Source organism: Cyprinus carpio, chromosome B25 (genome assembly GCF_018340385.1).
Source record: "Cyprinus carpio isolate SPL01 chromosome B25, ASM1834038v1, whole genome shotgun sequence".
Taxonomy (NCBI): domain Eukaryota; kingdom Metazoa; phylum Chordata; class Actinopteri; order Cypriniformes; family Cyprinidae; genus Cyprinus; species Cyprinus carpio.
Genome location: NC_056621.1, coordinates 13,329,790 through 13,357,312, shown reverse-complemented (window position 1 = coordinate 13,357,312; position 27,523 = coordinate 13,329,790). Strand labels below are relative to the sequence as shown.

Below are 27,523 nucleotides of genomic sequence, written 5' to 3'. Positions count from 1 at the left end.
ATGAATAGGCACAAATTAATTTGATTTTTTATTATTGTTTTTTCTTTTATTATAATTGTATTATTTTATTTATTATTATTAAATATTATTTTAATATCAGTGATCTTGTTCTTTTAAATGCCTAATGAAAGTACTAATATAATACAATATAATATAATACAGAATATTTTAATAGAACTTATAATAAAAATAATTTTATTTTAATTTTTTTTTCTAGTTTTTTTTTTGTTTTAGTTTTTAATTTTTTTTTATAAACAAATAATAGTCTAATTAATTATTTTACGGTACTCTATTCTCTATTAAATTATTAAATATTATTTTAATATGGGTCATCTTGATCTTTCAAAAGCCTAATAAAGGTACTAATATAATATAATTCAGAATATATATATATATGTGTGTGTGTGTGTGTGTGCGTGGATAAATATTATGTAATATATTATTATATATTATTATACTATTATTAATTACTAACATATATTCAGTAAAATACATGTATTATGCATGCAGGAAGAAAAAGGATTTTTCAAGTACTAAAATGGTTTCCTCCACTTGTTTCATAATTGTTTTTCCCTCTAGTTTTTCTAGTTTTAGTTTTGAAGTAGTAATTTTGATTTAGTTTGTAGTTGTGGCTCACCTCTTCTGGGTAACTGGTTGCTGTTTGGCTGACTGGGTGAACTCTCACTTTGAGACACATCTCCATTGTGATTTAATTTAATCCCCTGATGGAGCTCCACATTCACTTTTGTTTCCACCCGCAGTTTCTCTGGACCACCCGGCTCCTCACTTTCACTGGCTGTGGGCGGCTCCTGCAGCCAGTACGGCTTCCTTTGACCGGACACAGCATCAGCTGCAGAACAACATTAGTAAGGTTATCAAAAAATCCAAGTTCAAATATAAATAAAATGAATAAAACACATAAAAGAGCAGGTCAAAGTTCACCTTTAGGAGTGCTATGGACGGGCGTTCTCTCGTTATTCCATTTGGTCCTGGAGTGTCTGGCCTCGTCCTCACTGTCCGAGGAGTGGGAGGAAGCACAGGAGCTGCTGTGTTCATCCACTGAGAGCTCACTGTCCGAATCAGAGTCTGAAAATAACAGAAAATTATTATTCAGAAGTTATGACACCAGCTGAGCCTTTAATGGTCTTAAAAATAGTTGCATAATGCTCCTAGAAGTCCTCACCTTCTGCCTTTTTACTCTTGTGGAAGAAGAGCGACGAGTCTCCTTCATCATGCCCCACATTTCCACCATTAGAAGATATGCTGCGTTTCTTCTCCCTGAGTGAAAACAACATCAAATCTATACATTATTACATAATTATTATTACATCAAGTGGAGTCACACTAATGTTATTCAGTGACAGTAAGCTGCATGTGAAATGTTCACAAATGCAGCTGCTGATATAGCAATATTACATATATGACAACCAGAATTTCTTCTTTGATTAGCTAAAAACATTTTCTCTGTAAATGTCATATGCTTTACTGCTACGCTTTGCAGTTAGAAGTGTGTCTGAGAGATCAAACATGTGAATCAATACACACTGGATCCAATATAAGATCCATGTTACAGATGACTCTGTGCTGTGAATCACAATACTGTAAAGACAGTGATTGGTGGTTATGGTAAAAAATATAAGTCATAAATATGGCTTAAGTGCATGAACTTAGTTTCAAGTAAAGATACTCAGTGGAGTGACCTAAAAACCGAATGCCCCTTTGAGACGTTTATGCACAATATAACAGGTCATAATTGGTGCAAATAGGTTAGTGAAACAGCTGCCAGCACAGCTGCAGGCAAATACTGCATGAGTTCATAATTCCAGATATATTTAGACCATTAATATATGAGAGAAAAACCAAGGTCTGGGGAAGTTCAAATGTGCACGATTCTCATTTTAAGAGGTTAAGGAGGAGGTATGGAGATATTTACATTAGCATTTCAAATGAAACAGTTTTTTTTATTACACAGATGTTTCAGAAATACTTGAGTCTGATTGGTCAGTTGTAGTATTCAGTATAATCCTGGTGCATTACCTGAGTGTAGAAACAAGGTAGCTGCTGCCGTGACTCTTGCCTGATCTAATAGAGCTCTCTAGAGAAACACTGTACTCTCCAATGGTGGTCCGGTACAGACCTCCATCCTCCGTGTAGACATCACCATTCAGAGAACGCTGGGATGACAGATGAAGAGACTCACTGTTAGTGATTAGTTAGTAAATACATTGGGCCTATACATGAATTTTTCATTTTTAATTAATTAATTTATTTTGTAAACTGAAAATGTGTCAGACTCACTGTGAGTAAGGTAGCCCGTGTTGTACTGGGATCTTCAACTGGTACTTTCTTCCCTGTAAACACACTTTTAAGGTTCCTCCTCACGTCTTTGTTGAGAATACAGTGGAAAAAGAAGATGCAAATGCCCTGAAATTAAAATATAATAATAATTAAATACATACAAATACATACATAAACATTTGTCATAATACACAAGCAAAACTGTTTGTTAAAGCGAGCATGTTTATATTTTTATTAATATCTTTACGTAATCTTTTTTTATTATTATTTTAACTTTCATTTCACAGATCTTTACTTCACTAGGCCTATTCTCTTTCTGTTTTGTTTGCTTATTAGCAACAACAACAATAATAATAATTATTATTTTTATTACTATATGCTGACAATTGTATTGATACTTGACTGGATTGTATTTAATTTTACATGTTTATATTTTTGTTATTTGTTTTTACGATTATTATTATTATTTTATTTTTAATGAAAACAACACAGAAAATAAACAGAAAATAAAAAGATAAAACGGAAGATAAAATAAGATGGGGTAAAAATACTAAGAAAAATATTAAATTAAATGCAATCATGTTCAAATCAACAATGCTTTACTTACACAATTGCAAATTGCGTACATTGTCAACACATGCATGTGTGCTATTGTTGCTAATAAAATAAACAATATAGAAAGAAAATAGTGACGTAAATAAAGAGATATGTTAAATGAAAGGTAAAATAACAAGTAAAAATTATATAAATAATGTATTTACTTACATTTTAAATATATGGAGTTTTAGAAATATAGGCAAGACATCTCAAATTTCTGTTCTGACAAACAGTGAACATTATTTACAAAGCACATGACCATACTGCATGTACCTGCAAGCAGCTGAGGATGGCAAAGAGGTAGTGGAAGGACAACACGTCACTGTTGACTGCCATTAGACCCAGCAGCCAGGTGGCACTGATGAGCAACAGGAGGAGGAATGCCACTCGAAGAGCAGAGCTGCACAAGAACAAATGAGAATTATGAAAAAGATTAGCTTTTACCTGCTTTTACCAGTTTGACCTTTAAGCTTTCTCGCTGAACTTACATTGCTCCTGACTTTTCTGTTCTCTGGCGCCGTCCACACGAGGCTTTGGCTGCGAGCACTATTAGGACTGTATTTATCTGTTAAACAAAGAGGTTTATTTTGCATTATTTACTCAAAACCAAATACATCAGTTGGGAGGTGGAAAGGAAAGCGGTGCTTCCACCATGTTAAATAAGATTAGAATACACAAACTGACCAGCACTACTATAGCGATTGGTCCTGTGATGCTCCAGATAAGAGTGTCATAAACAGAGAGCCAGCAGAAGTCAGCGTTTCCATAACCCTGAGGATCCAAACCCACAGCCAGACCTGAGAAGAGACAATCAATCAGCAACAATGCACGATTAAGATTTATAGGGGGTTTGGGTGGTTTTTAATTGTGTGTGTGTGTATATGTGTGTGTATATGTATACATATATAGAGAGAGAAATGCTAAAATATATTTTCACTGATGAGTATGCTAGTATATTTTCAAACAAGCTAATTTTTCAGTGAATTTTGATTAAATATTTTGAAAAAGAAAAAAAAACGTCATAAATTCAGTCAGTAATTTACTGTACTTTACCATTCAAAAGTTGGAGTTGCTAGGATGTTTTTATGTTTTAGAAAGAAGTCTCTTATGTTCACCAAGGCTACATGTAGTCACTAAAACAGCAATTTAATTACAATTTAATATAACTGTATAAATGTGAAATTGAGTATAACTGTTTTCTATTAATATATTCTAATATGTAATTTATTTCTGTGATGCAAAGCTGAATTTTCAGCATCATTACTCCAGGCTTCAATGTCACATGATGATTTTCTGCACATTTCTGTGAAAATGATTAATTTTTTCAGGATCCTTTGATCAACGCGAAGTTCAAAACTTCAGCATTTTAAATAAAAATCTTTCATAACATTATAAAAGTCTTTACTGTCACTTTTGAGTAATTTAATGCACCTCTGCTGTATAAAAAGTATTAATTTCTTAAATTAAATCTTACCGACCCCAAACTTTTAATTGGTAGTGTATAACACACAGTATATCTACATATTAGTGCTGTCAAATTGATTAATCATGATTAATCGCATCCAAAATAACAATTTGTGTTTACATAATATTTGTGTACTGTGTATATTATATGCATATATAAATACACACACATGCACAATATAATTAAGAAATATTTACATATATACATAAATATAAATTACAAATGAAGAGTTTATTTGTAAAAACAGATAACAGATAACGTTTTATTTTTAATCATGTTTTTATTATGTTATTATGTTTTTATTGTTTTATTGAGTTAGTTAGCTGTATATTTTAGTTATTTTTTAACCTAATCAAAATAACCCAACTGCAGTTTGACTGAGATTAATTGGAATGCACAATGAAAAAACCGTGACTTTTGCAAATTGCTAAAAACTGAGTTATCTGTTTTTGCAAATGAACTCTTCATATATTTCTTCAATATATACATGTATGTGTTTGTATTTATATATGCATATAAACACAAACGCACACATATATTATGTAAACAAACTTTTATTTTGGACTATTAATTGTGATTAATCTGTCTGACAGGACTACAACATATAATGTAAACCAAACAAGTTAACTATATATTTTACAAATAACAGCTTAAAAATATAGCCAGGTAACTGTGTCCTCTAGATCAAACGATGACCTGAGTTAGTGAGCGACTGAGTATTTTACAGTACCAGTGATAACAGCAGGAATTCCCCAGCCGATGGCGTAGTAGAAGCACATGTGGCCCTGGTTGATGTTACGCATCTCGGTCAGCATGCGATAGATGTGCAGCCCCTCCACAAACATCCAGGCAAATGCACACATGTACGAATAATGTAGCAGAATGGCCACAACAGTACATACAAACTACAAATCAGATTAGAAACAGTAAGGTTTAGTATCATATAGAATCGTCTAAGATAGATGAAATAAAACAATGTGGTTGTTATCATAATCTAAAAACTCTTCAGACTGCTCACCGGACTGTCAGTCTGATTGATGCCAGTGAGGAAGATGAGCTCAGAGAGAAAGATGGCGGCCACCAGGTTCTTGTGGATGCTGTGAAGGTTGGAGCGCAGCTTGCGAAGAATGGCCAGCAGGAGGAAGGTGATGAGGAGGGCCACCAGAGAGGCAGACACTGTCGTATAGGTCACCACTTTCAGAGGAAGTACATCACCATGCTATGGACAAGATGACAGAGTTTAAAATCTAGTTAGCTGGCTGTATACTATAGCAAAAAACACATATTATCCAAAATAGCTGGCTGTGCCTTACCTCTCGTTTGGAGATGTCCATGAGGACAGCAAAGCTGGTCATGTGGTTGCACTGGCAGCTGATATGAGTCGAGTTTCTGAAGACCAGCTCACAGCCTTTAGAAGACCAGGCGCCTCCACCAGAAACCCTATAAACAAGAGCAGGAACGGCACAAATACAATATATATATATAATAAATGATTACCTGATAATAACAGCACAAGCAGAGACTGGTTTATTCTTGCCAATCAGACTCACGGGATGGAGTGGTTCCAGTAGACGCACACAGGTTTGGTCCTCTCGTGGGTCTCCAGGAGCCTGAAGTTCAGGGTGATGGGTCTTTGGAGTGGGGTGGGGAGAGGCTCTCCGTCCCTGTGGACCACCACGCTCACTACAGGAGTGTTGATGACAGGACGAGTGGGCAGTCTGGGAATGTGTAGTGCACCAGATATGAAAAAAGCACCAGAATGAAAAAAGACATTGTCATATCGGTACCATATTGGTTATCTGCCTGTATTAGAGATATTTTTTAGTTATCTGTATTGGCTGATATTTACAGAAGAATGGGAAAAAAACATGCTTTGGTAAATCATAATTATGACACAAAAATCTATATTGTTAGATGCTAAGTCATGATTACGAGATAAAATTTTAACATTATAACATAAAAAGTCATAATATAACAAAATATTGTATTGACTTTAGTATTGACATTTTGACTTTTTATGCCATAATTGTGCCTTAATTTATCATTTCGAAATTTTATCTCATAATTTCAACTTATCTCATGTTTATGACTTAGTATGTCATAATTTTGACTTTTTATCTCATAATTATGACTTGGTATCTCATAATTTTTCCTCAATAAATTCATCCTAATTTTAACTTTTTATCTCATAATTTTTATCTCATAATCATGTCATTGTCAGTTTTGACTTTCTGTCACATAATTATGACTATGCCATACTTATGACTTCTTATCTCATAATTTTGACTTCTATATCTAATTCTTATCTAATTATGTCATAATTATGATTTACCAAAGCATGTTTCTTTCTTATGTGGTGAAAATGGGCTTCCAAAGTTATTAGATACTTAATTGTTCATGCTCACTTGCTCTATTCTAACATTTAGATTACCTTTGCTGTCATCCAACACTCACTTAAAGTTAATCTTTAAAACATTTTTAGCAAATCTCAAAATAAATATAAATTGTACTTTATAATGTCATTGTTTCACTTTTAGAATTTAAATTTATTGATTTTAGTATTTAGTGGTTTAATCTTAATCTATTTAGACAAAATGGTATAGAATTTTAATATCGACTATTTACCAGAATGAAAATAATTACTGTATCAGCTTGCCATATTGACCAGAATTTTAATATCGGTGCATCCCTAGTCATTTAATATTACTCATATTACTTGATATTGTTTTTTTAATAGTTTTGCATCTCATGAATCAGGAAATCTGTTGTTTGTACTGTATGTACTGTAAAATCCCAGGCTGAAGTGCTACCTAAGACTGCGGCGGTCCTGATCATAACTCTCTGGAAGCAGTCCACCCAGAGACCTGTAGATCATCACCATCACAACAGCAGGTGGATCGGGTTGTTCTGCATGGCGTCTTTTCTTAATGGATGGTGTTAAATCAACAGTATCTGATCCGTCCACACTGATGAAAGACTCAGTTGGCTCAATCTGGGCTGGAGGCTCTGTGGTAAAAGCATCTATAGTGTATAAGACATAATAAAGGTTAGAATAAAATTGTAGCATTGCACATTTCCATGAATATTACTGGTAACATAAAGAAACAAGTTTCAAAGTGACAACCTGTGCTCTTTTTCGGCAGGTTTGGGAACAGGACAGATGACTCCAGCTCTTCTGAGTACACCTCATTAACTTCCTGAAATCGAGGAATCTTGTCTTGGTTTGCAGTGGAGCCCAGAAAATCTAATGCAACAACTAGTTGTAAAGAAAAATGATTGTTTTTTTTATATCAAACACTCAAAATTGAACAGAGCAGATGCTACAGGATGGAGAACCCAATACTAACTCATGTTGTCAGTGACGATGGTGAAAGGTCTCAGGTAGGTCTTCCTCATGTTCTGTACCAGAGTGTTGGCGTACTCCTCAAAGTGGTGCAGCAGATGTGCCGTCCCGCCATCAGAGCGCTGTATCTTCTCCCAGTGCTCCTTGTTGACAGGGTCAAAGATGGCACTTCCAGCTTTAATGATGTTCTACCACAACAAAGAAGAGCAATGTTTATTAATATTGGACTATAACCATCCACTGTGGTTTCAAAATAAAATCAATGTAAATTAATGAATTTATAAAATAATTAATAAAATATGAAAAATTAATACATTATTTACATTTTTTTTTAAAACATTTGTATAATTTTTTTTTAATATTGTAAAATTAATACAATAAATCTAATAGACATATGATTACGTCTGAGAGTAAAACAAGTTATTTAAATTGCATACATACACTTGATATATTTAATCTTATGGTTTACATGATTTCAAACTGGTTAAAGCTGGTCAGTTACGGTCACTAGTTGAACCATCTTGGTTAAGAGAGCTAGTGCTGGCAGGTCATCTCGGATCCATCAGATTAAACTTGAATGTGAAGATACTAAAATCCTGTTTGATTCTGGAAGCGTGTGTGAAGGCTTTCAGGTCTATACCTTGTTGAAATCAGCATCATGAGTGGCGGTGAGCTCAAAGCCCTGCTGCAGACTCTCATGCTCTAAAACACTGGCCAGCAGATGGTAGGCAGTCCTCACGTCATTCCCAAAGAGGCGAGCCGTGTGGTCGGTGGCAGAGTGCAGCAGGCCCGCAAGGCTTTTTGATCTTTCTCCATCCATTCGAGAAGCATTAGCATGAAGATCCTCACTCTAAGTCACACATGAAGAAGGAAACATTGGTCACTTCTAGGATTGTGAAAGATGGAGTAGAATATTTAATAGTGTAAAGTGGACAATTTCATCCATGACTATAATTCCAACTTGGATCAACCAGCAAAAGAGTGACAAACCTCTTTCTTTAGCTTTGAAAAGCTGAGGGAAGTGCAGTTGAAGAGCTCAGGTGGAAGCCAACCTTTATCATCGCTGCAATGACGGATAGCTGTGCCTGTCAAACGACAAATGAGGATATTTATTGATAAATTATTCAACAATTATGTAATAAAAGATGAAAACTCCTACATACACTACCATTTAAAAAATTGGACACATCTACTTTGTTATTGTTAGTCATTTTAATTTTTTAATTAAAGTAAAATAAAAAATAGAAAAATAACGTAGTTTTAAAAATAAAATGAATGTAGTTTATTTGTGTGTGTGTGTGTGTGTGTGTATATATATATATAAGTGCTGTCAAACAATTAATCGTGATTAATAGCCTCCAAAATAACTCAATATATGTGTGTGTACTGTGTATATTTATTATGTATATATAAAGACACACATAGAGTATATATGCATGTGTTGTATTTATATATACATAATATATATACACAGTACACACACATATATTATGTAAACAAAATCTTTTATTTTAGATGCGATTAATTGCGATTATAATATATATATATATATATATATATATATTATAATCGATTATAATAATATATATATATATATATATATATACTATATATATATAACAATATCTTATATTATATGCGATTATAATATATATAATCGAATATATATATATATCTATATATATATATATATATATATATATATATATATAGTATATATAGTTTTTGGGTGAAATTCTCAATAGAGGTACAGTTATATATTAAAAATTATATGAATATAACTATATTTAAAATTATATAAATACAATTGTCTACAAAGGTTAAAATTTTCTTATTAATAAGGGCAGATTATATATACTAAATTATATAAATATAACTTTATATTTATAATTATAAACTGTAAACAAAAAATTAAATTAAAACAAATTTTTAAGATTTTTTTTTTGCAAGTAACTTCAAAATTTACGTCTACTTCAAAATTTCATGTTTAATTCAACTTGTTCCTTGCCAGTTTTTTTTATAATTATTTGTGAAATTTACCAGAAATTTTTATTAGAAAATAAATTTTTCAAATTCACTCAAGTATGTCCAACTTTTGATTGTTTTTGTAAATTCTTGATTTGATTAAAGAGAGTACCACTGGATCCTTTGGGGCAGTTTGTGGCTGCAGGGCCACCAAACATGGTGCGGGGCCACCAGATACCATCTTCAAAGGCTTTGGGACAACCATCATAAACCACTAGATAACAAAAAAATTGAGTGAGAGTGAGGGAGAAGAAAAATGCAAAACAGATGCCATTAAGTGCCTCTAACAAGGTTTGTTGCTATGTCTTAATGATAAGACCTTTTTAGGAACCCCAAATGTCCATTATTTCTAAACCTCACAGTCAGTACAGACACTCAATGCTGACATAAAAGCAGTCTGCTCATGACTGGAGTGTATTACACTTACATTTCATCATACTGCACTTGCAAATATTTTTGGTCTTATTTTTTCAGTTGTCCAAGATATTTTCAAGCATTCTGTGAGCAGTTTTGAAATGAAGTTAACAACAGTTAACTAATATCCTGGCCAGCTGACAGCACACATACCCACACATCCCCCGACTGTCACCTCTGCGAAGGGGTTGTCACAACGGTTGCACTGACGACCTACCACACCCATCTTACAGGGGCACTGGCCCGTTACAGGGTCACATGTCCGGGAATGCGCTCCAAGGGGAAAACAATCACATGGGTAACAAGTGTCTGCACCTAGAGGCCGAAAGTAATTGTCCTGAAAAAGGGAGGATGAGAAAATAAAGGAATTTTGTGAGCATGAACCTGAAATTAATATTTTTCTATTGCAATTGCAAGTTTTTATATCACCACTCCTACTTTTTTATATAATTGTGAGACATATATTAAATCTTATAATTCTTAGTTTACATCTTGCAATTCTGACTGTTTTTTTCCCAACTCAGAATAAAAAATTAAAAAGTTAATTGCAACCTTTTTTATCTCACAATTCAGATTTTCTTCTCAGAATTTATAATTAACATGTCGCAATTCTGAGAACTGTAGACTAAATTGTGAGATATAAACTCAGAACAGAGAGAAAAAATTGAATTGTGAGATCAAAAAAAAAATATATATATATTATTATTATGTGTAATATATATTATTATGTGGTGGAAACAGTTTTTTTAATTAATATTTTATTCAGCAAGAATGCACTCAATTTGATGCATTTAATTTGTTTAAAAGCAACAGTCAAATATTTGTTACAAAATATTTGCATTTCAAATAAATGCTTTTGAACTTTCTATTCATCAAAGAATCCTGAAAAAAAATGTATTACGGTTTTCACAAAAAACGGTTTTCAACACTATTAATAATAAGAAATAATTCTTAAGCAACAAATCAGCATATTAGAATGATTTCTAAAGGATCACGTGACACTGGAGCAATGATGCTGAAATTTTTTTTAAACAGTAGTGCGCTTAATGGAATAAAAGCTACTTGGTCCAATTTATGTGAAGTGTGACTGTTGGACAATAACTTGAAGTCTAGAAGTCCGGTTTCTTTCGAGAATCTGGAGCATGTGATCACTTGCAGCTTACCTTGCAGCTACACTCTCCTGTGGTTTTATTACAGTCCCTTTTGAAGCCTTTGCTGACATCACAGTTACAGGGCCCACAGGTCGGGTATCCCCACCAGCCATGAGCACAAGGTTGGTCCCCTCTGTGTGTGCGCACAGACGTCAAAGTAAGAGTGAAAAAGACATAGAAAAATACAACAGCACAATAGTGCCTAGCAAAAGACATTGTTTAAATTTCAAACTTCACAGAATGAGACTCAAAACAGCTTCTATTGGGGACTGAGACAGATTGGAAGTTTGAAAAGGGGGGCATTTGCTTTGAAATTGGACACGAAATTCTGCTGTAAAATCAAAGCAGTCGATTCTGACTGCGAGGCAAACACGAAATTGCTTGTGTGAAAGCAATACATCATTCTAAGCTTTGTGATCATTTAAAAGAGAATCTTTTTATGGTAAAAGAAAGGAACAGAAACTAAATCATTTCAAAAATAGACGTTTTTTGAAAAGTTATTTTAGTCTCGTTTTTCCACTCATGGAAATTCTTCTATCTGTGTTTTTTCCTCATTTTTGGAATAGTTTTTTTTTTTATTTTTTTTTTTTATTGTCATTATTATTTTATTTATGTAAAATGACAATAAAAAATCTGTTAAAAAATATTTTTTACGTTTAAAAGAAAATTCACTTTTAAAACTTTTATTCTGTTTTTTTTTTTTTTTTTTTTTTTTTTTTTTACTTTAGTTTATCTTTAATGGATGAAATACTGGATAATTCCAGCTGTCTGAGAATTATTTTACTTGTTTCATTATAAATAGAAGCCTTACAGTGTGGGCATCAAAGACATGTGGAATTACCAGAATTAAAGGATCATCACAACAATACCATCACAAACACCGCCAGCGTCTGCTATCACAGTTAATGCCACTTACAAAACCTTGGCAGTTCATGAAACAGACCATCAGACAATACAGCTGTTGTCAGTCAGCGTGTTTCAGCAAGTACCAAGATTTAACTAAAAGTCCAGTGATTTTCTTAATCCTAACCAAATCTAAACATTAAAGGGATAGTTCAACCAAAAATGAATGTTGTGAAATTATTTCCAAACCTCTAAGACTGTGTTTTTTGTATATGCAATGAAAGTCAATGGGGTCCAGTGTTGTTTTAAATCCCATTGACTTTAACTGTATGCACAAAAACATTTGAAACATTCTTAAAAATATCTTTTGTGTTCCAAAGAAGAAAAACTTTTTTTTTTTCACTCAAGGGAATGCAAAATGGTACATTTTACTACCAGCACATCTTTGTTCAATGAGCTGCAAGATTTGAGGCAGCATTCATGTATGAAAAACTATTTGAATTTATATCCCTAAACCTTAATGTGAGCCATATGAATGAATGAATCAAAGATACAGAGAGATACTCACTTGTGCTCACAGTATTGGCCGTAGTAATTGTGTCCACACTCACAGCTGTAGCCACGTTTGGTGCTGGGTTTACGAACACAGGAGGAAGTGTATTCACAAGGGTTCAAGAGACACGCATCCACACAGTCCCTGCCGAAATAACCTGGAGAACAGGAAAAGAGAGAAAAAGAGTGTGTGTCAGATTTAGAAAAATACACACTAATATCTAAAATCATATATGTAGGGCTCTAAATGTCTAATTATTAATGTTATAAATAAATCCTTTTTATTTTTTATGTATTCATTTATTTATTTTTTATTTTACTGAGTGAAAAGTAGAAATTAAAAATGGAAATAAAGAAAGAAAAGAAAATTTTCTTTTTTTATTAGGAAAATGAACTTGAAATTAATGTATAATATATGCAAAAAATATTGTTTTAAAGAATTTTTGAAAGAAATTAATATATTTATTCAGCAATGATGCATTAAATTGATCAAAAGTGACAGTAAAGGCATTTATAATGTTACAAAAAAAATTCTGTTTCTGTTCTGATTTGTTATTCATCTTAGAATCGCAATTCTTAAAAAAAAAGGCTGTTTTCAACACATGGTAATAATAATGTTTCATGAGCAGCAAATAAGCATATTAGAATGATTTCTGAAGGATCATGTGACACTGAAGACTGGATAAAGTGAAAAGTGAGACTATTGTTTTTTATTGCAAAATTTAATTTTATTGAGTAAAAAATGTGAAATTATAAGTGTACTTTTGCTTTAAAGTACATGTCATTTCAATTTAAAAGTGGTCTTAAGCTTTTGCATCCCACTATATAAATACTCTTAAAGTTTTTGTTCTGTAGCACTATTGGTGTTACCTGGCTCGCAGATACATGTGTGGGATGCCCAGTTGTCTGCGCAGCGGCTGTGAGATGGACACAGGTTGGACTGACACACATCGGGTACGTTACATCCGTCTTTCACACGGATTTGCGTCGCATGCCGTATGTTGATGTTGGCAGTGTTGGTGGAGGTCTCACCCATTCGCACACCCTGTGAGATGACCACATGACGTACCCATGTGAATAAGACAATACACACCTTTAAACAATGTAAATGTGTGTTTATGTGAGTATACCTGCATGCAGCCAGTAAATCCAGCCTGCACAGTGCCGTCTTTCTTAAGCAGTCCACCGATAAACAAGTTCCTCAGTTTAAGCCCAGGCAGCTCATTACCGATCTCCACTGTCCTCTAAATAACAAAACAATATAATAAATCAAAACAATATCATAAATATGAGTGTGAAATAAAAAAGTGTGAAAATATCACAGAATTGTGTGTATTTAGAGTATATAAAAAAGCTTCAGTAGCTATAATAAGTCTATAGTAAATTGTAAGTAAATTTGTATCTTGCTTTTTCATTTTAATTTTTGTTAAAGTTTTTGTTATTTTGTTGTGTGATTTTGTCATTATTGTTTCAGTTTTAGTTAATTTAGAAATGTTATATACTGTATATAAATACTGAAGTCATATACCTGAAACATGCCATAGTCCAAAGACACGAGAGCCATATATTTGATGTCTTTGCCATCTTTTCCACTCTTGAGCTCTACGAGCACATGGTGCCATTCACCGTTATCCACGCATACCTGAGGAAAATCTAAGAGCGCCACTCGTCGGACCCCCAGAAACACCTGGAACCGAAGGTGTCTGTTGTTCACCTGGAAATACAAAATAAGAGGCTGAGAAAACTAATACAAGTCTCATTTATCTGTTTCATTAAAGCAGGCCTATCATAGAAAACAGATTACTGAAACAAGACTCACCATAAGACTAATCTTGGAAAAATCTCCAGCACTGGCCTGCAGTAGAACGCCTGTGCTTTTTCGGGTGCGAAACATAAGACCCATGTACCAGGGAATGGCAATAGTGATGTCAGTCTCGCTCCATGACACCAATGCGTGGCCATCGAAATGCAGGGGAGCAGGCATAACTGCAGAAAGACGAGCATCAGACAATTTAGATGACATCCAGACTTTAGTCTCTTAAATTAAATAAATGCCACTTGATGCTTTGGCATCCCCTACTGTCCTGAGGCACAAATAATCACTATTATTCACACACAGAGGAATGTTTCCCAGTCAACCAGGAGATTTCTTAATCAGGAATGTGAAATGTTCTTCCACAGCACTGTCTTTAGGGCAAATATTTTACGTACTCTACATATACGAGGGCTGAACTTATGGAAATAACAGTAGTATATCTTAGACCCAGCTCTGGGAGTGTGACAGTGATAGCGGTGAAATTCATAGTTGGGCCTAGGCGTGGGCAATATGACCAAAATCTTTTTTCACCATATGAGTGATTTTATTTCATGGTATCGATATATATCACAATGTAGTTATTTTTGCTTTAAATATTGTCTTCATGATCAAAATTTTTGATATCATAGAAATGTCATAATTCTTGTCACATCTTGAGTCGATATCACAAAAAAAAAAAAAAAACAATACTAGCCAAAATTTAAAACTGAGGACAAGTAAACAGTCAGCGATTAAACAAGAATAAGAAACAAATGACAAGCAATATAAAAAAATAAAAAATCTACAGTAGAACAAATAAATAAAAATGCTACATACACTGCATAAAGTAATCAAATTAATAAAAGTCTGTATATTCTTCAATTTGTAAATTAAACATATATTTCTTCTTATCAAAGTTACAAAAGTGATTTAGTCAAGAACAGTGAGAGATTTTCTCTCTTTTGTTGTTTGTTTAACATGAATGACAGACAGCAGGAATATTAGACTGCTGTCACTTTAAGAGCTGCCCCGATCAAATATACTGTTACACGTTTTCTTTTTCAGCTGTTTGTTTTCACTTAAGACCTAAATGACTGTGTTTACAGTTTACAGGATACTTGAAAAGACATTTGACACATAACAGTGTATAGGCCTACAAAGCGGCAAAAATAACTCCATTCAATACTCCCGCACTCTATAAGCACCGTCTTTGCGAGCGTGCGCCCCTTTGACAGCACTCAGAAATGCAGCACACGCATATAGCAACATAAATTCTCTTTCTATGCTAATTGCTTTTCAATGGCTTAAAATCACTTGTTTTTAAACTGCAATGCTTAAAACGCATGCAAACGGTAAGTTTTCATGACCACAGCACCATCATGTGCGTGTGTAACTGCAATAGAGACAATAGTCTAACATCTTTATCGGTTGACAAATTTCTACCGGTTAATCATGTCTATTAGTATATAGCCCCCCCACCCCCCAGGTGGGCCTTCTCTTTAGTTTTCCTCAGTTAAGATTTTAGACCTTTGGCAGAGAGTAAGACCGTTCTTTTTGGAGTCCATGATCTCAGTATGCTGTAGATGTATGTTAAAGAGCAGCCTAAATGCTCTTCAAAACTTCTGCTTTTGTATTTCACTGAAGAAATTAATTTAGTTTCGGGGGAAACATGAGGGATTTAGATCTACTTGCATTGGCAGTATTATGACTTTTATGTTCTTTTGAAGTCTCATAACATGGCATGATTCCCCATCCAATTGATAAGCAAAATTAATTAGAAAATGTGGGTTCAACCGGGTTTCCCTACAGGAAATTAGGTCAAACTAAGCTCACTGAAAATGTTAAGCCAGTTGCAATCCCATTCGCGCTCTTAAATCTTAACTTACTGTTAAAAGATACTCTTTGTGATTATAATGCACTTACTCAAACAGGTTTAGAGTGGAAAAAGATTGTGACATATAACCTGTCATTTCCTGTAGATGGATAGAATGATAAAACAATAGAACGATAGAATGACAGAACAAAAGATAGATAGACAGACAGATAGATGATACTGAGTATGAGTCATTGGATTTGTGTACACACTGGTATTTCGTGGAGGCCAAGGGCAAATCCGGGCAAAAGATGGGAGGCGTGTCTATGTGTTTGTGTCCATTAAGCAAAATCAAGTCAAAGGAAGAATGATTTACAGAATAGAGTAGAAAGAGAGGATTATCTTACCATGTTCACAGTTCTTTCCTCCATAGCCTAATGGGCAGTTACAGGTGTGGGTGTTCCATCTATTCACACATACACCTCCATTCTGACAAACAACCTGGCTACAAAAGTCATGTTTTGCTGCACAACCTGAATAGAAAGGGATAGCACACTTAAAATATTAGGGTTGGAGTTTGACATCTTAATGGAGAGTTACAAAAAAAAAAAAAAAACAGTGCTGTAAAATATTCTAATTTTATAATTTCATATGGGTAATTTTTTCTTTTTTTTTTTTGTTTTTTTGATTTTTTGGGGAGGTTGAGAAGGAAGATATGAGTTTTAAAAATTAGAGTTTGTTTTTATAGTACTTCAAAATGAAGTCAATCAAGGAAGATTTGTCATGATGTGAACCCTACAGTTTCTAACCTGCTAAGGTGCCATTGTTGGAAATAAAACTGGCCATGTCTATGGGCTTGCTGTCAATTGTCAGGTTCCTAATGCAGCCAACAAAGTCTTGGTTCTGTACAGGAAAATCCTCAGGGAGGTTTGGGACGCCACCCAGGAGCAGAGGTCCTGTTAGATCCAAAGACCTGCAAACATATACACAGAAAGATCCCTGAAGCCACAAACAGTCCCAAACATTCTCCAGTTTTAATGGCTTAAGACATTCATAAGGTTCATGTGCGTGCAAAACTGAAATAATCAGACCTTGAGGCCCATTGGTCAGAAAATAGACGACAATGTGTTGCTCTTTTATTGTATGTATTTTGTCCTTTTAAAAGAGAACACAAAATCCCCATTCTCTCACCCCTCATTCATCTCCTTTTTTGTTTTAACAAAGACAAAGAACATACTAGTTTGGAAAAAAATAAAGGCCAAGATGATGACAAAACTTGCATTTTTTAGTGAATTAAAAAAATCTCTCTCTCTCTATATGTGTGTGTGTGTTTGTTTGTATATGTATAGTATACTATATTTATAGTATGGCTTTAGTAAATATTATTAGTATGTGTGTGTGTTTTTGTTTGTATAGTATACTATATTTATAGTATGGCTTTAGTAAATATTATTAGTATCAATAATACTACACAGGCTCCCGATAGGAGTGGGGGTGGGAGAGAGGAGGGGCGCTGGACGAGTCAGGGCTGGCGGCGTGTGATGGGGCACACCTGAAGGAAATGGAGCCTCATCACCGCCGCTGTTTAAAAGCCCAACGCGCCTCTCCTCGGGAGACCGGTCTCCTTCCCTGTGCATGCACACTGGTGTCCTCGTGTGGGTCCAGGAAGGGTGCGTTGAGGGGACTCCCGCGCCACCATAGCTGCCGGACCCGCGGTCCGGTCGAGAACCGCACCCGTCTACAACGCCGTCGGGCCAGGATGCCCGGGCCGTCCATCCCCTCAAGCGCCGCTGGCCAGCGAGGAGGATGAAGCCGCTAGAAGAAGCCGCCGCCCCTCGCGCCCCGTACCGAAGAGGGGAGCGCGTGCGGGCCGCCGGACTCCGCCCCTTACCTGGACCCTTCCTCCATGAACACTGCCAGACACTCACGAACCCCGCAGCACGACGAGGACACCAGATTCCCTGTTGTTTTGGACACTGTTCCCCTTTTGGACACTTTATTTCCCCTTGTTTTGGTTTTTTTTCTGTTAAATAAAAACCTCTCCGAGGCCCTGACGCCACGCCCACTGTGTCTGTCGTTGGCTCGTGTCCACAGTATCAATAATACTACAATATAGAATTATATTCAACAAGATAAAAACTATCATCATAAATAATGTTAACATTTTCTACATTATTCAAGTAAAACTGTTTCATGTTGACTTTAAGAAAACATTTCTTCTTTTGGCTTTTGGCATTCACTTCTTTTGGCTTGTTTGGGTACCACGAGTCAAAATTGTTTAAGAAATAAATAAAGAAATAAATACATAAATATATATAACACATTTTTATGCTGTCTGTCTTTCAATAAAAGAATAAAAAAGGTTCCAGGTTTTTGCATTATTTGACAGAAGCAAAATGCAGTTAATGCTCTTCATAGCCAAATTTCTTTTAAAATATTTTTTTTTTTTATCCAGCAACATCTGGCAGGAATGATCATATCCATCATATCTATTATGCATAGAAAGGCAGTCAGATTATTATATTTCAAGGGTCTTGAAAAAAAGAGAGAGCCATTAGAAAATAAAATATGCAGAGCTATTAAAAGGAGTGTGTTTATTTAAGTTTTATCTAGAACATCTTTTTGTTATTTCTGCATTATTGTAGCCAGATATGATGTGATTTTGTATTTCAGCATCTGGGCTTCACATTGTAGTGGACCACAGAGCATTTAATCTACAATTCATATCTTGATCCATAGATCCATGTAGATTTGTGAGTTTATGGGTCAGCACTTACTGCGAGCATATGGTCTGACCCCAGCAGTTGCATTTGAGAGGCTTTACAGACCATATCTCCACTTATCTGAGATAGAGCTCCACCATCTCATACCGCTCTGTTCTCCACACACACAGACAATTAGCCTACAATGACAAATCCCAGCTGCAGATAAGCCGGAGTGTGGTTCCATTGTAAAGCCCATAAAACTGGTTTGACATGTGACAGAGTGCAGATTGGAGGAGATTAGGAAAAAAAGATGGAACTGAGTGTAAGGGGAGTAGCAGAATGCTGTGTTAACTGCTGTAATGATCAGCTATTCAACACCTGACGGTAGTTAGCGTGCCTTCGTGTGCGCTCAAGTTCCCCGTCCTGTCACACTCTCCCTTTCAGTGAACAATATCATGCCCTGAGGACTTTAGACGGTGGAAACATGAATGAATGTGGGAGACAGAGAGAGTGTGAGAAGAAAGAAACAAATAGTACAACTTGTTAAGCAGGGATCACAACAAACATCTTAAGCCAACATGAAATCACAAATGAGACTATTTACTTCCTTAATCAAAATCAGTGTTTTGCAACCCATTTTACCAAAATAGCATGTAACGACACTGTAGGTACTGTCCCAACCAAACATTCTATGTCAAAAGTTTGGCAATCTAGTCGACATGAAATTTCATATCTTCAATAAATGGGGGGTTTAATGGGTTAAATGCAGAGTACAAATTCAGAGTATGGGACAACATACTTGGCCACTGTAAAGGCCACTTATTACTGATAATAAAATCTATTAATATTATTAATACAGTAATCATAAAAATCATCATAAGAATAATATTCATTCATTTGACAAATAGGATATTCAACACGAAAAAAATAAGCAATTAAGTAAATAAATAAATGTTTTTTATTATTATCAATAATAATGGTTTTAATTTATATTATAATATTTTTTATTTCTTGTTAAATATCATTTTTCACTTTTACGTATTACATACTATACAAGTAAAAGTTGTAAAAAAATGTTTCATGCTGATTTTAGGAAAATACAGTCTTTATTTTTATTTTTTAGTTATTTGATAAAACAAATAAATAAACAATTGGTATTATTATTATTATCATAAATAATATATTTTTATCAACAATATATATTTTCTAAATGTTGAATATACTGTTTCACTTTTAAAGGGATAGTTCACCCAAAAATAAATTAGACAAAAATGAATTAGTTCACCAAAATCATTAATTAGAGAAGAATTGTAGAATAAAGTCGGTTGTTATTTTTATACCTTCATAAAAAAAGAGAAGAGAAGAGTTTTTGAATGAAGTTTTTATTTTTGTTGTCTTTGTGCACAAAAAAAGTATTCTCTTAGCTTCATAAAATTAAGGTTTTAACCACTGATGTCACATGGACTATTTTTATGATGTCCTTACTAACTTTTTGGGTCTTGAACGTGTCAATTGCATTGCTGTCTATGGGAGGGTCAGAAAGCTCTCGTATTTCATCAAAAATTTTTAATTTATGTTCTGAAGATGAACAGAGGTCTTATGGTTTTTGAAGGACATGATGGTGACTAATTAAAGACAGAATTTCCATTTTTGAACAAACTATCCCTTTAAATATAAACCACTACAGAAGTAAAATAGATTGTAAAAGCAATTTTATGTTGACTGTAGGAAAACACTTACTTCTTTTGGCCTGTTTGGGTGCCACGGGCTGCACAGCTGTAATTCCCAATCTGTCCCCCGAAACGCAGAGCCATGGCCACATCACACTCATCGACGGCAACCACAGCAACCTTTTCCTCAGAGGGGCCATGAGGGATGCCAAGACGCCCTATATTGGGCTTGAATTGAAACAAGTGGAAATGATAAACAACTTTGATTCAATGATTTTCACTGCTGCTAAAATGTTATGGTAATAGAAACTTTTTTTTATCTGACAGAAAAAAAGTAAAATAAATATTTTATAGTAGGTCTAGTATAAAAAATGTTATTCAGAGTATCATTATTTTTATTTTTATATTGATATGTTTTTTTTTTTTTTTAAATCCTTAAGTAATGTAATGAAGATCACACATACAGTATGTCACCATTAAACCTTTGTTTTAAATCTTCTTAAATCCTGGCTAAGAGTTCCAAAGTTTGTGTATTTGAACAGCATTTCCATTCACACCTTTTGTGAGTTTGGAGATAATAGGTCTTGTTTGTCTGTAATCTTTAACACACAGCATGAGTTGACTGTTTACCACTCGGTGACATTCTGTAGCTTTCTAAACTCATCTAATTGGATTATGCCACAGAGATGCTGGCACAGAGGAGATACCAGACAAAGAGAGCTCATCATTTCATGTAAAACCTCCCCAGAGACCCAAACAGTTTCCACAACACAGCCAAAATTTGTATTATCATCTGGCAACACCCTTCCCCCACGCAAGAGGTTTTCAAATTTTCTCAGCTCATTAAAATTGATTTTGTGGTGTGTATGATGTGCTGAGTTGCTCTTTGATGTCTGCCCTGTGGTGTTAAAAAATGTCCAAGTGACAGTTTGGTATGATATGAACATCACTCGTTCCTAAAGACACCACTGCAGTCACTATTCAGATTCAGATGTCAACAGAACAGAATTATCTGTGTAGAGAGTGAAAGCAGAATAATATTTATAAAGTGTTTGTCAAATTATTACATAATAATAATAATAGCAACAATAATTTATTATTATTATTATTATTATTATTGAGTGTTGCTGTCTATAAATCAAATAGATAATTAAATAATAAATTAATGTTAATTTATAAACTTTGCATAATAATAATTATTATTATTATTATTATTATTGTTATTATTTTTAGTGCTGCTGTCAATAAAGCAAAAGGGATACTTAAAATATGTAAATAATAAATAAATGTTAATACTTCTATTCAACTTTACATATCAACAATCAACAATAATAAAGTAACTAAAACATTTAAAATTTAATTTTATATATTGAAACTATGAGGGTGCTCTGACTGTTTCTTTTCTCCTTTACTGACTTTTTACTAAAATTTCACAAATTCATAAATTAGATGGCAGTTTTAATATTCCTCTCAGTTTCTGTCAGACAGCAGAGATGAATAAGGGAATGTGAGTAGACTGCTAAACTGGTCAACAAGGAAAGCCATGAATGGGAGCATTCCTACACACTGACGCACGTGTCGTGGAAGAAATCCAACTGGTCAAGGCCTGAAGCCAACTGTTCTGTCAACATCAGTCATATAACTTTAAAAATGGTGTGAAAACCAGGTGAAAAAAATGTTTTGAGATGCCTTTTGACAGACCGAATACCATCCAGATATCAAGTTTCTACTGCTATTAAAGTGGTTGTACGTCTCTATTACAATTTTCATCAGGTGCACAACAATCTGTAAAGGAAAATTTTATGAAAAGAAAACTGATTCAGGATCAGAGTGCTGATGATCTTTAAGAGGTCACTGCAACTCAACCCTCTGCCACTCTTAATAAGGATCCACTTCCATCGTAACGCCATGATTATCCCACAGTCTCTCTTGTCTCGAGTCCACTGACAAAAATGAACTCAATGACAAGCTCAATGCCCTCAGGAACACACATGCACACAAATCCTGACAACAGCTATTAACCTCCAACCTTGTAACTCATCAGCCTTTTTGTTTCAAACTTCAAAACAATAGTTACTAGATCCTGGGGCCCACACATGAGTTTTTTTTCCCCTTTCCAAATGTATTATTATAAGACAGAAAATGTATGTTCTGTTTGGACTCAGTGAAACCCAAAAGACATAGTAATAGCTTAACATACTTGACAGTTCTTTAATGATTTTTCTTAATCTTACGAGAACTGACTATAAACAAATATTGCTATCACTCTTCGTACATGATAACTGAATCACCCTTAAATACAACACATGTATACTATAAATTCATTGACTTTTCACATGCTGTTACTGGTTTACAAAGTGTAGAAATAAACTGTTGCCAGTTGATTTAGTTTTCTTGTTTAATAATTTTTTTTTTTTACCATATGCATTTGCCAAGGTCAAATTTATCCCAAACAGAAGCAAATAAGCAAATCAGCATATGTAAATGATTTCTGAAGGATAATGTGACACTGAAGACTGCAGTAATGATGCTAAAAATTCAGCTTTGCCATCACAGGAATAAATTACATTGTATAATAATTTAAAATAGAAAACAGTCTTTTTAAATTGTAATAATATTTCACAATATTATTGATTTTAAAGGTATTTTTGATCACTTAAATGAAGTTGTGGTGAACAGAAGAGACAGATTAAAGATAAGGAAATAAGGTTTAAAAAACTATTATTATTTTTACACATACATCATTGAGGCCTCTGTGACTTCAAACATAAAAACAGTCAAGTCTCAACAAACTATTAGGTTTAAAACACCGACAAACTGGGAATCAATGCAATGTTTTTTATCATGAAAGGATTGTTTGTAAAATGTGCAGTAGGTCGCCACTAGCTGGGACACTTTAAAATGAGGAGACCTGACACTTCAAAGCATCACTGCATTACAGCTGCATCCCATTGTGTTTGCTTATTATTACTCAAGGTAAATATCTGAAAGTGTATTCAAAAATATTTGAGTCCATTGACAAAATAACACACAAATCAAAGATCAGTGGGGAAAGCAAAAGATCAATGGGGTCAAACAGAAGTGATTTACATAGCTTTTGAGACACTATTTCACAATTGCTTAGCAATTAAATCTTTTTTGAATGTCAAAATAGAGATAGATTTTGGTAGAAGATGAGAGAAGGGATTTCCGTACTTCACCACAACCTTACCATATGGATGAGGATCCAGATGGAGCAAAACTTCATGAAATAAAAAAGCATATTCTGGAGATTTACAATAATAGGCTGGAGCGTTTTTATGTTTAAGTGCAACAGAAAAAACGTGTGCCATCTGGCGCTTTTAGAAACTCAGAGCGTGTTATTGTAGTCCCGGATTAACTCAACAGGGGATCTGCTATTGTCTGCGTTCCCCATCGGACTATATTGAACTTGGACTCTTTAAGTGATGGGTTAAGGGGGAGCTACGGCCACAATAGAGCAAACACGACATACGCATGGGAAAAGTGGTGTTGAATCTCAATAGATGGCTTTAGGGTCTGATTTTTCATAAATGTTTACAAGTATAAACGGTGCTCAAATCCAATAATACACTCACTAACCTACATGCTACATTATATTAGATACATTCTGGTTGCAGAAAGAAAATATGGACCCTCAAAAATAGAAACCCACAGCATGCTGACTGTCATCCCTCAGGGACAAATGTTTCTTTCTCAAGAAACTTCAGTGAGATTTTCTAAAGCTGCACTATGATTCAATTCAGGAATGCTGTGACAGACTCAGCTATGTTCTTTATGAACAAATACTGTTTTAAAGTTAGGCAGCATGGAAATAAGGTTACTAAAAGGTCACTAAGGAACATAAGAAGGGTTGATGAGAGATTAATGTATTCAAGCAGAATTAATTGCTCATGCAACTACAGTATGGTGAGGTATTTGCAATTGAGCAACAACAAACAACAAAACACTCAAGAACTGTTTGTTTCAAAACAAGATGAACAAGAATTTAATACCGTATTGAATAATACTAACACTATGGGTTACAAAATACTCTTAAAAATTAGACACTGTGAAATAAGATGCCTGGGTAACAGAATAAACGCACCTAGCTTTTGGCCATGAAACATGAAACATGACACATGACGTATTACACATGCACCAAATTTCATAAATGCTGCATCTCAACAACTGAAATATGGGGGTCTGAAAACTGAACGGGATCAAAGAAGCAGAAATACAAGCTGTTTCTTTTGACTGCAGTTCTTAGAAGATGCTGTGAACTTTGATACAGCTAGAGATGCCGCTGATATCACATGTCTTCTTTCATGAAATATGGACACACTGATCTCATCAAGAAATGCAACTTGTGAGGCTCTGACTTTCTCTAGCATAGGACTAATAATTTGACTGTGCAAATAAAATGATAATGGACTTTAACTGGGGAAAAAATGAGTGGTGATTTTAGCATGCGTTTCTAATATTTCTAATATTCTACCTGATTTTACCTTAAATAATTATTTTGTTAACATATCCTAATGTGAATTATATTTCAATAACCTAAATAAAACCAGTTTTAAAACCAAATTAAGCAGTTTTACACACTTATTCATGAAGCACAGACAGACCAAATGAGTGTAAATTGTTTGTAAAACTATTCATACAGAATTTGCTGTCATATTCAAGTCAATAATGCATTTAAAAATGGATTCATGAAACATTAAATAAATTTCATGATTTCATGAATGAGCCCCATTGGTTTTCCTTCACTGACCTTCCAACCAGCCTCCATTCTTATTGTGTTCAGTACAAATGACTTACCTTGTTGTAGTAATGTAGATGTACTCTGTGCCATTGTCCGTCACTAACCCCACCAGCTACAAATGGAGTCACTGTGGTTTTAGTTTCTCCTAAAAAGAAATAACAAGAAAGAAGAAACCAATTAATCCCAAACTAATTAATTGGCTCAAAAGCACCTTGAGGATTTTAATTTGTGTGCCATTTTTCCAGTCTAGTGGACAAAATAAGTAAATCATTATCCAGGAGATAACAGTGTGTCCGGACCTCCCATGGCAGCACTTTCCCTCAGTGCATACAAAGTCAAATATCTTAGTTGTTTATATCTCTCTCCGACTCAATTATGTTGAGTGATGGCTAGTAAGCTGGGACAAACCTTTGACCTATGAGGGTTCATAATTTACCAGAATCGCTGTGTTGTTTGATGTTTTACATTCCAGGACAGTGGAGGAAATGCCTTTCACTGCCTTTATTCTCAGCTCATGTGGACGGGTGACCCTCAGTGTTGTAGTAAGACGTAACAAGCATCTGTTTATACTAAGACGCTCTAGGGATGAATTCCACTGTCGTATTTCCTTTGGAAACAATTCTGACCCATTAAAGAGATGGGACATGGTATGTCACGCTCACTCACTGGACAGTAACTCTTGTTGATGTGTGAGGTTTGACAAAACAAAGGAACAGGTAGACAGAGGAAGTGTGTTTTAATGCTCTTTGGCCAGCTGTTTCCTTTGGCACAGCTCTGGATACATCTATACGCACTTATGTTTGAGATATGACACTCAAAAAAGTGGCTTTTTTCAGAAATCTGACTACGTAAAACCCATTTAGTTGTTTACAGTTTGAGCAGACAAAAACAATACGAAACGAAAATAAAAAATAAAAAATTAAATGAGACAAAACAACAACACAAAATGAAATTTTTTTTTTACAAATTTTATTAAAAAATATGTCATTTGTCATTAATTTATATATATATATATGTGTGACTGCAATATCATTAAAAATATTTTAAAATGTATTTTTTTTTAATTAAACAAAAGCACTGGGTACTGTTTTTAAAATTTCAATTATTATTTAAAATTTTATATTTTTAAATTTTAAAATCAAACTTAAATGAATTGTCTTACTTACCAGCAGAGAAGGTCAGCTGGATTTGCTCTTCAATAATTTCAATCGCAATGAAATCATGCCTTTCATTAAACCTGCCATTATATAGGAGCAGGGCGTTTCTCTCCCTGGTAGCAAACCTATGAAAAAATAAATAAATAAATAAATAAAATAAAACCTTAATGATGACCATAATATGCTTGTTCAATTCAAACTTTAATGCATAATAATTAGCTTGTTCAATTCAAAGCGTAAATTAGGATCCACAGGCCATTTAAAAAAAGTTTCATAAATTAGTTTTAATCTTGTTTTACACCAGATTTATCATATTTTAATCAGACATTCGGTTTGAATGAATATTCATTTCTGATCCACAGATCAAGAGCAGGAATAAAAGCTCAGGAATGTCCTAAGATCACTCACAACACAAACATGCAGGCTTGACAGAAGAATAAAAAAAGATAGGGAGTGGAGGAAAAGGAAGTGATAAAACCTGCCAAGAGACACAGCTAGAGGTAATGGACAGGGGAAATTGATACTCTGATGTTTGCCAACCTCTGGTATCTCAGTTGGCCCTGTGGTGCAGGCACCTGGGATTTTTGCAGGGAGAGGTGTCAGATAGCACATGGCAAAGGGGCAGACTCACAGGAAGTTTGAACAAAGATGCCTCACCACACGCGGCATCCTGTTTTCATGTTTGCCATGAGAAGAACTTGTGTGGTTGATATGAAACAGTCTCTAATTTGCTAGATCAGTTACATGATAATTAATAAATGCCAAAATGGGAAAGTGAGGAGACGTTGAGAAGGTTAAACAGGTGTTTACCTTTAGAATTTTTTATTTCTTTTTTTGCAGGACATTTTTCCAGGACACAACTTGCATGAGAATTAGATGTAATTAACTAAACACGACATAAAAATATATAAAAATCAAATAAATTAAATAATT

General features: G+C 34.3%; 1 protein-coding gene across 2 annotated transcripts in view; it reads right to left on the bottom strand.

The window, feature by feature from the left end:
• LOC109087284 (cadherin EGF LAG seven-pass G-type receptor 1-like) overlaps positions 1–27,523 on the bottom strand; it is a 50,545-nt gene that overhangs the window by 1,676 nt on the left and 21,346 nt on the right. The window contains exons 4-33 of one of the 2 annotated variants that reach the window (XM_042752727.1): positions 26,600–26,715; positions 25,490–25,578; positions 20,742–20,899; positions 17,106–17,269; positions 16,704–16,829; positions 14,508–14,674; positions 14,217–14,402; positions 13,819–13,932; positions 13,559–13,733; positions 12,705–12,846; positions 11,306–11,426; positions 10,296–10,479; positions 9,841–9,942; positions 8,694–8,788; positions 8,344–8,553; positions 7,708–7,891; positions 7,485–7,616; positions 7,171–7,366; positions 5,911–6,078; positions 5,674–5,800; positions 5,379–5,579; positions 5,091–5,265; positions 3,580–3,692; positions 3,384–3,460; positions 3,169–3,295; positions 2,299–2,424; positions 2,038–2,174; positions 1,184–1,278; positions 943–1,086; positions 638–850 (exon numbers count right to left, since the gene is read on the bottom strand). In XM_042752727.1, coding sequence (XP_042608661.1) covers positions 638–850; positions 943–1,086; positions 1,184–1,278; positions 2,038–2,174; positions 2,299–2,424; positions 3,169–3,295; positions 3,384–3,460; positions 3,580–3,692; positions 5,091–5,265; positions 5,379–5,579; positions 5,674–5,800; positions 5,911–6,078; positions 7,171–7,366; positions 7,485–7,616; positions 7,708–7,891; positions 8,344–8,553; positions 8,694–8,788; positions 9,841–9,942; positions 10,296–10,479; positions 11,306–11,426; positions 12,705–12,846; positions 13,559–13,733; positions 13,819–13,932; positions 14,217–14,402; positions 14,508–14,674; positions 16,704–16,829; positions 17,106–17,269; positions 20,742–20,899; positions 25,490–25,578; positions 26,600–26,715 — 4,364 coding nt within the window. Of the gene's footprint in view, positions 1–637; positions 851–942; positions 1,087–1,183; positions 1,279–2,037; positions 2,175–2,298; positions 2,425–3,168; positions 3,296–3,383; positions 3,461–3,579; positions 3,693–5,090; positions 5,266–5,378; positions 5,580–5,673; positions 5,801–5,910; positions 6,079–7,170; positions 7,382–7,484; positions 7,617–7,707; positions 7,892–8,343; positions 8,554–8,693; positions 8,789–9,840; positions 9,943–10,295; positions 10,480–11,305; positions 11,427–12,704; positions 12,847–13,558; positions 13,734–13,818; positions 13,933–14,216; positions 14,403–14,507; positions 14,675–16,703; positions 16,830–17,105; positions 17,270–20,741; positions 20,900–25,489; positions 25,579–26,599; positions 26,716–27,523 lie in introns of both variants that reach the window. The other variant, XM_042752726.1, reaches the window with a different exon arrangement.